The sequence below is a fragment of the Hyperolius riggenbachi genome, chromosome 6 (assembly GCF_040937935.1).
Source record: "Hyperolius riggenbachi isolate aHypRig1 chromosome 6, aHypRig1.pri, whole genome shotgun sequence".
NCBI lineage: Eukaryota > Metazoa > Chordata > Amphibia > Anura > Hyperoliidae > Hyperolius > Hyperolius riggenbachi.
This window is the reverse complement of record NC_090651.1, coordinates 325,183,362-325,195,536: the sequence shown is the minus strand read 5'-3', so window position 1 is coordinate 325,195,536 and position 12,175 is coordinate 325,183,362. Positions and strand designations below refer to the sequence as shown.

General features: G+C 41.6%; 1 protein-coding gene across 1 annotated transcript in view; it reads left to right on the top strand.

Moving 5' to 3' along the window:
* The first annotated feature begins 1,056 nt into the window (after positions 1-1,056).
* Positions 1,057-12,175, top strand: part of LOC137522196 (potassium-transporting ATPase alpha chain 2-like) — a 120,657-nt gene continuing 109,538 nt past the window's right edge. The window contains exons 1-2 of the mRNA XM_068242227.1: positions 1,057-3,313; positions 11,303-11,373. Of these exons, the coding sequence (XP_068098328.1) occupies positions 1,057-3,313; positions 11,303-11,373 (2,328 nt within the window). The remainder of the gene's footprint in view (positions 3,314-11,302; positions 11,374-12,175) is intronic.

The window sequence follows — 12,175 nt, the reverse complement described above, 5'->3', positions numbered from 1 at the left end:
TCGTGTTACGTTGATACATCAGTGTCGCTGATATATACGTACACGAACTGTTTATATCCTGTGTTCAGTTAGTCAGCTTTCCAGCACGTTTTGGTAGTTTGCGCGTATCGTGATCACCCGTGCTGAGTTAGTATCCTGCTCCTGGTTCTGTTTGTGGATTGCATTCATCTCTGCGAAGAGATAGCGAATCCTTCTGAGTCCTGTTCCCTGTATTGCTCCAGTCCTAGTCAGTGTTCCTGCTTATGTCATATATCGGTTCATTGCCGATATATACATATGTTAGTCAGACGTTACAAATAGTTTCATTGATAGCTGTAATTGTAATACGCTAGGAAAACATACTTATTGTATATTTGTCTGTGTTACGTTCATCTATCTTGATCCTCCTATTTCCTGACTATCCTGTCCTGTCTTTGTGAGGCACGCCATCGCTGCAACGCATTGGCTGCCTCATTCCAGTCTGTCTTGTTGTGGACGCTTGCTGTCACTAAGTAGTGGCTAGTTAAGCAAGCGTTCATTCTGTCTACCTGAGATCCAGGGGCGTAGCAATAGGGGTTGCAGAGGTTGCGACCGCATCGGGGCCCTTGGGCCAGAGGGGCCCCGAAGGGCCCTCCCTCAACTACAGTATTAGCTCTCTATTGTTGCTGTGCTCATAATAATCACTTCTATGGATACTATGAATAGTGGTAATCATTAACAAACTGTTCCCCATCCCCTTCTTGCATCTCTGACACTGTAGTTGCCATTGGCAGATTTTGGTGCGCCGTATCAATTGTTATGTATAGAGTGCATGGGGGGCCCCAATGTAAAACTTGCATCGGGGCCCACAGCTCCTTAGCTACGCCACTGCTGAGATCAGCAAGATTTCAAGGAGGGAAAGGTGTTTGATTGGGGTCAACCAGCTAGGAGACACAGAAATAGAAGGAGAAAACCCAATAAAGATCCCAAGGGTTACTGGACAACGGACTCTGGTTCCAACTCCAGTCAGGGGGAGGAAGCAGAGGGCTCCAAACGCAAAGTCGGTCCTCCACCTAAACCCATAATTAAAAGCCCAAGATGTGTCGAGACCCCTTTAGGCGAAGAATCAGAAGGGGACGAGGCGGAAGAGCCCGCCCGCAAGAAACCCTACCTGAGAAAAGTCACTTGGGGCAGGGGGACATATGGGAGGGGTTATCAAAGGAGGAAGTAGATCAACTGTTGTCTACCAATGAGGCTGATGAATTACAGATAATTAACGTCTCTGGAACCCCCTTACCGGATGGATGTTTCTCTGTATTAAAGAAAGGACTGAACTTTTCTCTGACTGCAACTTTTGACCATTTCAAGTTCGAAGTGGACTGGTATAGGAGCATACGGAAGTTGAACATACTGGTGTGGCATAATAAGAAAGAGGGAGAAGAACCTATGGAAATAAGACTTAACAGTCATACTACTATTAGTAACCTGGGGTATATGGCACCTAAATTGGATAGTGCAAGGGACCTGGAAGCACTACAGAATTTACAAGAACTGTTGGCAGAGAGCCATATTATAGAGCAGGAGGTCCCAGAAATTCCAACCAGGGAAGTGTTTAGACCGTGCAGGTCTGTTAGGGATTTCTCCACAACACCAGGATCAGCAGTGGACATTTTTAACAAACGAGTATTGGCAGACATGCAGGCTTTAGTATTCCCCAAAGATCCACCAAACATCACCTTAGCAGAAAGGGAGAGCCTTGATTGGTTGAAGGATAATAAAAAGATCGTCTTGAAAAAGGCGGATAAGGGTGGAAATTTAGTGGTTATGTCGACGGATTACTATATTAAGGAAGCCCTTAGACAGCTGGAAGGCTCAGAAGGTTTTTATACCAAATTAATTGGTGATCCCACTAGCCACTATAAAGCGGCCCTACAAACCTTACTCAGGCGAGGAGTGGAGATAGGCTTCATCTCCAAGCAGTTGGGGGAGGGACTTCTACCAGAGTTTCCAATTAAACCGGTTTGGTACTTCCTCCCCAAGGTACACAGGGACCCCGTCTGTCCCCCGGGACGCCCGATTGTGTCAGCCAGGGGTTCACTGACAGAGCCTCTGTCGAGGTATCTGGACTACATCCTTAAACCCTTTTTGAAAGTGGTTACTACACACCTGGCTGACACCTTGGACGTCCTGGATAAGCTGGAGGGGGTGTGCCTTGGAGAGGGAGTAAGATTGGCATCAATTGATGTTGTCAATCTATATACACGTATCCCACAGAAACTGGGTGTTCAGGTTGTAGGAGAGATACTTGAAAACCAAGGAAAGGACGAGAGATGGGTGCAGTACATTTGTGAATGCTTGCATTTTGTCATTTCACATAATGCATTTCTGTTTAACAACCGGTGGTACTCTCAGTGCTCTGGTGTAGCCATGGGAACACCGGTGGCTCCAACTCTCTCGAACTTGTTTCTATGGGGATGGGAGAATAAAGTGATCCTCAATGGTGAGAACCCATTCAGAGCACTGATAGGCCACTGGTACAGATATGTGGATGATATAATACTTACATGGAAAGGAACTGATTTGCAATTCACTGAGTTCCTGACATCCTTGAACACCAACGATTTCAACATGCAGTTTACTGGTGTGTTGGGTGGTGATCGATTGGAGTTCCTGGATCTCGAGATATTCATTGAAGAAGGATGCCTCCTTACTAGGGGGCATAGAAAATCTACTGCCACAAATTCGATGCTCCTGAGTGCCAGTTATCATCCAACGCATACCATTAGGTCTATCCCATACGGCCAGTTTGTCCGCCTGAAGCGGAACAATTCAAAACGATGTGATTTTCTGAAACAAAGTCAGGAGTTGGCGGCCAGATTGGCCAGTAGGGGTCATGACCTACAAAATATAAATGCAGCTTTTACAAGAGCAGATGCTCTGGAGAGAGAAATATTGATCAGGAATAAAAACAGGAAACGATCCGGGGGGGAATACACTTTGGATTCCCAATCAAAATCTAAACAGAGATTTACATGTGTCTTTGACTTTTCACCAATGGCAGAACGTATCAAAGCAATAGTTTACAGACATTGGCATGTCCTGCGGGACGATCCCAACCTGGCTGGGGTGGCGGCCAATCGGCCCCTCATCTCTTTCAGGAGGGCACGGACCATAGGGGATGCCATAACAAGTAGTGAATTTAGAGTGAAAACCGAACCCAATTGGTTACAGAAGTGTATCCCTACAGGAGGCTTTAAATGTGGGAACTGCAATCACTGCAACGAGTACAAGGCAGGGCGTAGTATTCAACTGGGAGGCCAGATGTTAAAAATCAAGGAATTTATGCACTGCCGAAGTAATTTTGCAGTATATTGTATAATCTGTATATGTGGCAGTTTCTACATAGGCCAAACAACCCGTATGATATGCACCCGGTTTCAGGAGCATTGCAACTCGGTAAAAACAGGAGTAGGAGCAGGCAGATTGATAAGACATGTAAGAGAATGTCACAATGGTAACATTAGTTGTTTAAAGTTTGCAGGTATCCTAACTGTTGGAATTCCTCATAGGGGCGGTAATCGAGAACAACTGTTGTTGCAGCAGGAGGCTAAAATTATATCAATCACAAATGCTTGTGGCCCACTAGGACTAAATGATAGGAATGAGCTACACTGTTTCCTTAGTAAATATAATTGAGAGTTAGATCTCCCCTTTAAGATGCTGAGCTATATGTCCATTTAGTGTTTAAATCTCTCCTTTTTCTTCTTTTTTTTTTTTTTCTTTTGGTTTTTATAACTTACTGTCTACACTTAAGGTATTGACCATGAATCAATGAAGTGTTATAAGTAGATGTATTACTTATGCTTGTTTGTATTGTAGATACATGTAAGTATGGCCAGATGATCACTATGACAACGCTACACTGCCTATTCTAGCGTGCGTTACACTGCCCAATGAAAATGTCTCAGCGGGGTCACGTAGGCGGGGAGACCTGCAATGGTGACCTGTATGGGAAGAGGGCGGCTCCACGCATGTGAATGGAATTGGCAACGTTCTGTGACGGCAGGAAGGGTTGCTATGGTTACCAGCTAGACGCGCACCCGCTGAATGGCCGCTCCATCCGCCGCACGTCACGCAAGAGTGTTTGAATGGGCGGGGAGACTCGCGGCTCGCCAATTGGCTAGAGTCAACCACTGGATGTGACGTTGGGGAAAGGAAGGGGGCGTTACCAAAAATCAGCGCGGCGTGCGTTCCAGGCCGGTTTACAGGGCGGAGGTGAGTGAGATGGCCACCATTTAAAAGATTGGATGTTATTGTATTTGTTTGTCTCTGAAGAAGCAGGGTCTATCTCTGCGAAACAGCTGTCAGACATCTTTGTCCTCCCCCCACTGCTGTAACCACTGTGTCTACCCACCACAATAAAGGGTCTTTTATGCAGTTGATGCCCATCATCTCCTCTTTCTTTTGGACTGCAATTTGACTGTATCTGGAGCACACTGCAGGTAAGACCATTTGTGGTTTAATCCTCCCTGCTGCATTTTTGGTGCCAGTGCTTTTTTTCTCTCCAATTTTGTATGTTATGTTCACATCAGATATCATTATTATGTAAGTACTCAAACTATGGCATACGCACTATTACTGTAATTTACTTTTTTATGTATTTCTTACTGTTAGCATACTCATATTTAATTTTAATTTATGAATATCGTACTCTGGTAACCCAGACAGTATTTGTCAGCTGAAAAATCTTTGGCAGTTAAGAAAAATCATGAAAAACTTTGAATCCCTCCACCCCCCAAAAAAGTGCAGTAATTTCATGGCATCATTGTTATCCAGTGGTAGCGTTCCCGAATTAAAAAATAAATAAATAAAATAACAGGCAATTTATATTTCAAACATCTAGACAGTTTTACAAGTATCTGCTACACTTTTACAAGGATCTACAGCGGATACAAGATGCTTAAAGAGAACCCGAGGTGGGTTTGAAGAATATTATCTGCATACAGAGGCTGGATCTGCCTATACAGCCCAGCCTCTGTTGCTATCCCAAACCCCCCTAAGGTCCCCCTGCACTCTGCAATCCCTCATAAATCACAGCCACGCTGCTGACAAACAGCTTGTCAGAGCTGGCTGTGTTTATCTCTAAAGTGTCAGTCTGCTGCTCTCCCTGCCTCCTGCAGAACTCCAGTCCCCGCCTGCATCCCTTCCCTCCCTGCTGATTGGAGGGAAGGGACGGGGGCAGGGATCGGAGCTATGCAGGAGGCGGGGGAGCAGCTGAGACTGACACTAAAGATGTAAACACAGCCTCACAACACGGCTGTGATTTATGAGGGATTGCAGAGTGCAGGGAGACCTTAGTGGGGTTTGGGATAGCAACAGAGACTGGGCTGTATAGGCAGATCCAGCCTCTGTATGCAGATAACATTCTTTAAACACACCTCGGGTTCTCTTTAAGGTTCACCCTCTGTAAATGAAAAGTGTAACTTGTACAAACATGATTAGGAAGATATTTGCTCTCCGTAGTACTAAACTTAAACTCATTCAAACTATTTAAAATAATTAAACTATTAAACTAATTAGAAAAAAACAAAAAACACAGACTTACCAAAAGAAAATAAGAGAGCCAGTTAACTTATCTCTGTTTTTGGGATGTTGAAGGAAACACATGCAAACATGGGGAGAACATACAAACTCCTTGCAGATATTGCTGGGATTTAAACAAGGGGCCCAGCACTGCAAGGCAAGAGTGCTATCCACTACTCCACCATGCTGCCCACGCTGCTTTGGTTACTTAAAGAGAGTCTGAAGCCTTCAAAAAATACCTGTTTTTACTTTACAGGTCTCTTCAGCATTAATGCCCTAGCTGAAACACCGCATCCCTGTGGCTGAACACTTAATTAATCCCCCTCTCCCCAAATCCCCGGGGGAAGATTTGGGACTCCTTCTGGGTAGAGGCAGAGCTTTAGGCAGTAGCTCTGCCTCTACTCGCGTCAATCTGCAGTGATCGCCGCCTCTCTCCGCCCCTCTCAGCCGTCTTTCACTGAGAGGGGCAGGGAGAGCCGGTGATCAGCGCAGATTGATTGGGCTGGAGGCAGAGCTACAACCCAAAGCTCTGCCTCCCCGGGCAGCAAAATTCATGACCTGGAAAGTCGTGTAATTTTGCCCCAGGATTTTGGGGGTATTGAGTGTTCAGCCGCGGGGATGCGGCGTTTCAGCTAGGGCATTAATGCTGAAGTGACCTGTAAAGTAAAAACAGGTTTTTTTGGAGGCTTCAGACTCTCCTTAAAGGAAACCAGAGCCCACATGAATATGAGAAAAAGAGGGAGCAGGCATGTCTGGTGAGCTGTCCTGATGCTCACTGCTTCCCCCTTCTCCCACTCCAGCACCCTCTTCTGGTCGGCCAGGTCGAGCATGAGTGCACCTGCACTGGCCCGGCTGCACGCGTTCTAAAGTACGCAACAGTGGCTGGGAGCCCTCTATGCATGTGCATGGCATCATTGTAGAGCGCTCCCAGCCATGGTTGCATACTTTAGAACCCGTCACCATGGTAAAATCTTGGAAGCAGGAAATTTGGGCATCGGTGACTAGTGGACGATTTGGACACCCCATAGGCGCTAATGAAAATATCGTTAATACGGCGCCCAAAAGCAAAAAAAATTGGGCGCCCAAATAATATCATTTTCAACATTAAAACATTCAACTTTTTGAAATATGTTATCGTTTTGAAACTTGCAACGTTATAGTTTTTGTCACATTATTTCGTATGTACAAATGATCAAATATGTTATTTATTTCTATGTTTCTAAAGGTGTTTGTGCAGGGGGTGGGTGGTAAGGGTTAGGCACCACTAGATGGATCTTAAGGTGGCCACACAGCATACATTTTTTTTTTCCATTCAAGCTTTCCAATCCAATTTTCCAATTGAACGGAAGTTTCAATCACAGTCTTCAAGGTACCACACACGTATTTTTAAGATTGCAGAAATTCCGGGATAAAAGATCGTAAACTCTGAAAAAATTGGTTGGTTTGAAAAATCAAGAGAAAAAGTGAATAAATAACGGTTGTTATGTACTGAATAGTGGCATACAATTTTTTTTCAGGTTGAATACAATTTTAAAATCCATTACACACTATACAATTCTCAACATGTCCAATCTCAAAAAAAGAAGAACCCTGGAAATTCGATCAGATTTCTTGATCAAAAACATATAAAAGCTTACATTTTTCAGGACAACCGATCGTAGTTATCGAATTAGTGTAAAATACGATCTTTTAATTGTGTGGTGTGTGTGGCCACCTTAAGGGTTAGGCACCACCAGGGTGGTCTTTAGGGTTAGGCACCACCATGGGAATGTTCTGTGTGAGAGTAGGGTTAGGTTAAACTTTATTTTTGAATTATGAAACTGTCTTTAAAGTAAATATCTTTTCATTTCCCATCTGTTTTAAAATGATATTTATTGTTGCATGTTTTTTGGCTTCACTGCACGCCTACTTGAAAACGATCTTTATTATTTATTAAGATTTGATCTTCTCCCCACAGCCATTTTTCCTTGTGTCTCTATTTCATGTACGCAAATATTTATACAGTTGTTGAAACATTTATACAGTGGTGTAAAGAAACCATGAATGTAATGGTCTTGAAGATTATCTGGTGGCAACAAAGCACAGGTGAAAATAGGGATTAAAGCATAAAAAGATAATTAGGACTTTAGACAGAAAAATTATAATACAACTTTAATCACAGTAAATAACTAAATGCATTATGGTTATCACAATCAGTGATGCCAATAATCTTTTTGCATTCATTTTCACGAAAATAATGTAAAATTTAATCTTTGTGCGAAAATTCCTTTCCTTCGAAAATTAGTTTTTTATTTTTTTTATTTTTTGCATCTTTCCCGGTAAAATATCATTTTCACGTAAAAATAGTCATGTAAAACTATATATATTTTTTTTAGAGGGAAAAATATTTATTTTCTGTGTTTTCACTGTAAAAATACCCTTTTTTGCAATTTTGTGAAAAGGCGAAAATTCAAGCACTTCTTTGCAAACATTTTCTTGAATCAAAAATAATATTTTCGATGCGAAAATGACTTTGCCAAAAATCCTCAAGCAACACTGATCACAATTATAGGTACAGCGATAACAATGAATAACAAGTGAAATGCATACAGTTCAAGCACATAGTACACTAGAGATCACGTTTCAAAAATCCAGAGATAAACCCTTTTAAAACAAATCTTTTTATAAAATAACACATTTTACTTATGCTTTTTCTTTACTGCTACTTTTTTGTCAATTAAATAATCCTTTTAGTCTATTCTATTTCTATTTTGTTTTCAACTTTGTATACAATGGGCAGTAAGCATTAAAATAAAATAAAATAAAAATTATGGCAAATCTCTTTTTATGCACCTAAATAAACAAGCAACTATGGTTCTGATAACTGGTGTGCCTACTTTTTTTTTCATTATTCTTACTATTGTGTTTTCTTATAAATATGGCACGTAGTATACTCTCTTTATGTACTTTAAAATGTGCAGTCTTTGCTATGAACTTTTATGCTAACTACACTATGCTTACTCACTATGTGACTCACCAAGTTGACTGGAAGATGAGCACACTGTTGGAAAACACACTTTGTCCCCATCCTCCATCTCCGAGGTCTGAAACTTTAAATGGATGAGTTGCAAGTACCTAATGCTACCTAATTCTGTCATGCTACAGAGTCAGTTCCTATTGCTATTGGCTGAGTCAACTTTTACACACCTGAATTCTACAGGACAAGAATGGAAGAGATGTTGCTGCTAAAAACTGGTTCATTCTGCTGTTAGCAGGTAGCAAAGCCACCCTAAACTTCGTCAATTAAACATTCAGAATGTTTCCAGGACGTGGTGGTTTCCAAGAATGTAAAACGTAGCATTCAAAATGTTTTTTTTTTTTTTTTTTTTTTTGCGATGTAGGTAAAATAAACACAGCTAAGATCTCTTAAGAAAAAAACAAGTTGTGTGGAGAAAAGATGAAATGGTCAATCAAGCTAACAATTACTGATGTGCTGAGAGCATTCATCATATGAGTTATTGACTGTGCTGGTAAAAAGGACTTCGGGAAATTTGGGTGCAGGGTAATGCCGAAAATGGCATTTCATGGCGGCATGAATTACTATTTCCCCTCCAGGTGGGGGTAAGATGCAATTCAGCTTCCAGCTATTGCCGACGGCCGAATTGCGGTGTTTTTATTAATTTGGGCTCTGTCTTTTGCCGGCACCCAAATTACTCACTAAGCGCCGCTATAGTCGTAATTCCCATTACGGCCTATGGCGGCGCCCTTTTTATCTGTCTCTAGTGATTGTTTGTATTTGTTAGCCATGTTAGTGGAGAACTGCACTGCATTGAAACTTTCACCACAGAAAGCTGTAGAAGTCAGACAAATCATTTTATATATTTTCTATAACTCAATATCTTCATCCGACAAAATTCATTACATAGGATATGTACTGTTTACCTGATCTCTGGAATTTCTCTGTTCTCTTGTGTTGTTTTCATGGACAATCCAGTTAATTCTATATCCTAAAAAATAACTCATCGATGACTTAGCTGGTTAATTGGCTTCCTACCAGACTGACTCTAGACAATGGTCCGAATCATAGAAATAATGTTGAGTACACATTTTTTTATTCACAAACTTTTTAAACCCATTTTTTTATTTTTAAGAAATCAAAGTTTCTAATCCAGCCTTTTAATTAAGTCTACTGTTTTTTTTTTGTTTTTTTTTCCACAGTATAACTTTGTGTCATTTATTTAGAATCAGTAGTTCTATAAATTGTGTACACGTTGTGATTTCTATTTGATATTTTGTATCACTTCAGGAATTTGAATTTATTTTAAATTATGTTTCCAGATTTTTTTATTTAAAGTATCAGAAAAGATAACTGCGGGGTTGTCAAATAATGTAGAGTTACTGATTTTAAATTTCAGAAATAACATGTCAAGAAAGTAATCAGTATTTGAGGTAAACTTATCAACGTGGGGAAAAAAATAGAATTCTGGTTGCTCAGATGGTACATCCTCCAATCATCTAACAATTCAGTGCCTAAAGATTGTGCTTGAGGTTTTAGGTGTTAAACCTAACCCTACTCTAACCCTAAGATTCTGCTTGAAGGTTAAAAAAGGTTTTAGGTATTTTATTTACTTATCTTTTTAGTATTTTCCTCCTCAAGCTCTAATGCTAGATTTATGTTATTATCCGGTACATGTAATTACCATAAGAATCAAAACATAGGGAGCACATACCAACTCCATTTCATGTAGTGTGCTTACCCACTTTGAACCTGGGATCCCTTCCCAATTTATGTTTTAAAAAGAATCCATGTATCTCTTTTAAATGTTTAATAATACATATAGCTGGGTGCTTTAGCAATTTGTCAGCATACAGGATTCAAGTCTGATGAAGGCACAATAGCCAAAAGCTTACTCATCTTTTAAGTTAGCCAAACATTATAGGAAACCAGAGCTGTGGATAAAAGATAAAAGAAGATTTGATACTCACCCGCGGCTTCCTCCAGCTGCGTAAACCCACACAATCCCACACCATCCTACCGCGGTCTGCCATTCAGCCGCGATCAGCCCCGGTAACTTGCTCAGTCTCGTCAGTCTGGGTCTACTGCACATGCGCAGGTGACCCAGACTGGACCCGATTGAAGCAATTACCGGGGATGATTGCGGCTGAGCGGCAGACCGCGGGAGGATAGTGTGGGACACAGATTATGTTTATGCAGCTGGAGGAAGCCACGGGTGAGTATCAAATCTTCTTTTATACACAGCGCTGGTTTCCTTTAAAGCAGTAGGATTAGCCATACTATGCCAGGGAAAAAAAACACATATATAAGTAGATAAATACTTGATCTACTTACATACCACATGTATTGTACTGTCCACGTTTTGATTTCAGTGAATTTTATATAGCAAATGAAGAGAATTCTGTTCCTGTCTATTTGCATGTACAGAACAATTGGTTCCATAAAAATAAACATATTGGAAACAGAAAAAAATCAGACCAGTTTGTTGAACCACTTTATGCACTATACTTACAGTAGCAGCACTGGGCAGGGATACTACAATGCAATGCAGTAAAAGCACACACAGCCAGTATAGGCATTCTCTGCATATACAGTATACCGCACTACGCAGAGATACATTTCCATATAGCCTCCCATCACAGAGAGTATATTTAGAATGACAATCCAGGGTAGGGTGGGACAAGCTGGAATTTACTGCTCTTCAGAACACAGTCACTTATATAATGACTGCTGATGGTTTCTCACACTTGTCTATTGTCCATCCAGTTTTTACTAGATTACGGCGGGCGTTCAACCAGACCCTGATCTTCTTTTACTCCAAATACTTGAGCAGCCATGTAACCTTTTCTTGGAATGCTCTCTGTCTGTTATGCTTCTTTATGAAGGCAAAATCTCAAATAGATAGATAAATAAATAAATAAAAATGGCCATTTGTAAAAATATTTCAGGGAGCAGGTCTGTCAAACTCAACCATGGGTTAATTGATTCATTTTAAAGAGACACTGTAAACTTAAAAACGCCTCCTCCCCCTTCCCGCGGTGGCAGCGCTAGAAGTCTCCGAATGGCGGGCATGTAATTATTTACCGTATTTTTCTGACCATAAGACGCTCCGGACCATAAGACGCACCTAGGTTTAGAGGACAAAAACCAGGGGAAAAAAAAAAACAAAGCCTGGTGCATCCATGGTGAGGGGCATCTTGTGGAGCATCACCCTGCCCATCCCCAAACTTTCCCTATCTCCTAATCTACATTAACCAGCTAAAGTAACCCCTGCGGCTACTCCAGCTAAAGCATCTCCCACTGCCCCCACTAGCTACACTAACCCCACATTCACTGCAGCCTCAGCCCATTCCAGCCTCACCAGCAGCCCCCATTCACTGCATCTCCAGCCCATCCTACCCTTGCCAACAGCCATTCATCTGTCTCCTCTCCAAATACACTATTACCCCCTATACAGCAGCACTACCTCCATCTACCTGGTACCCACCATAAACCAGAAGCCTAAACATCCCCTCCTCCACTCACTTCCTGATCATTCCATTACAAAGCATCACCTCCCTCCATCACACAGTGTTTTATTTCTGAACTCAGGCCCCCACATATGCCACTACCCCTCTTCTCACACAGTGCCTCCCCTCC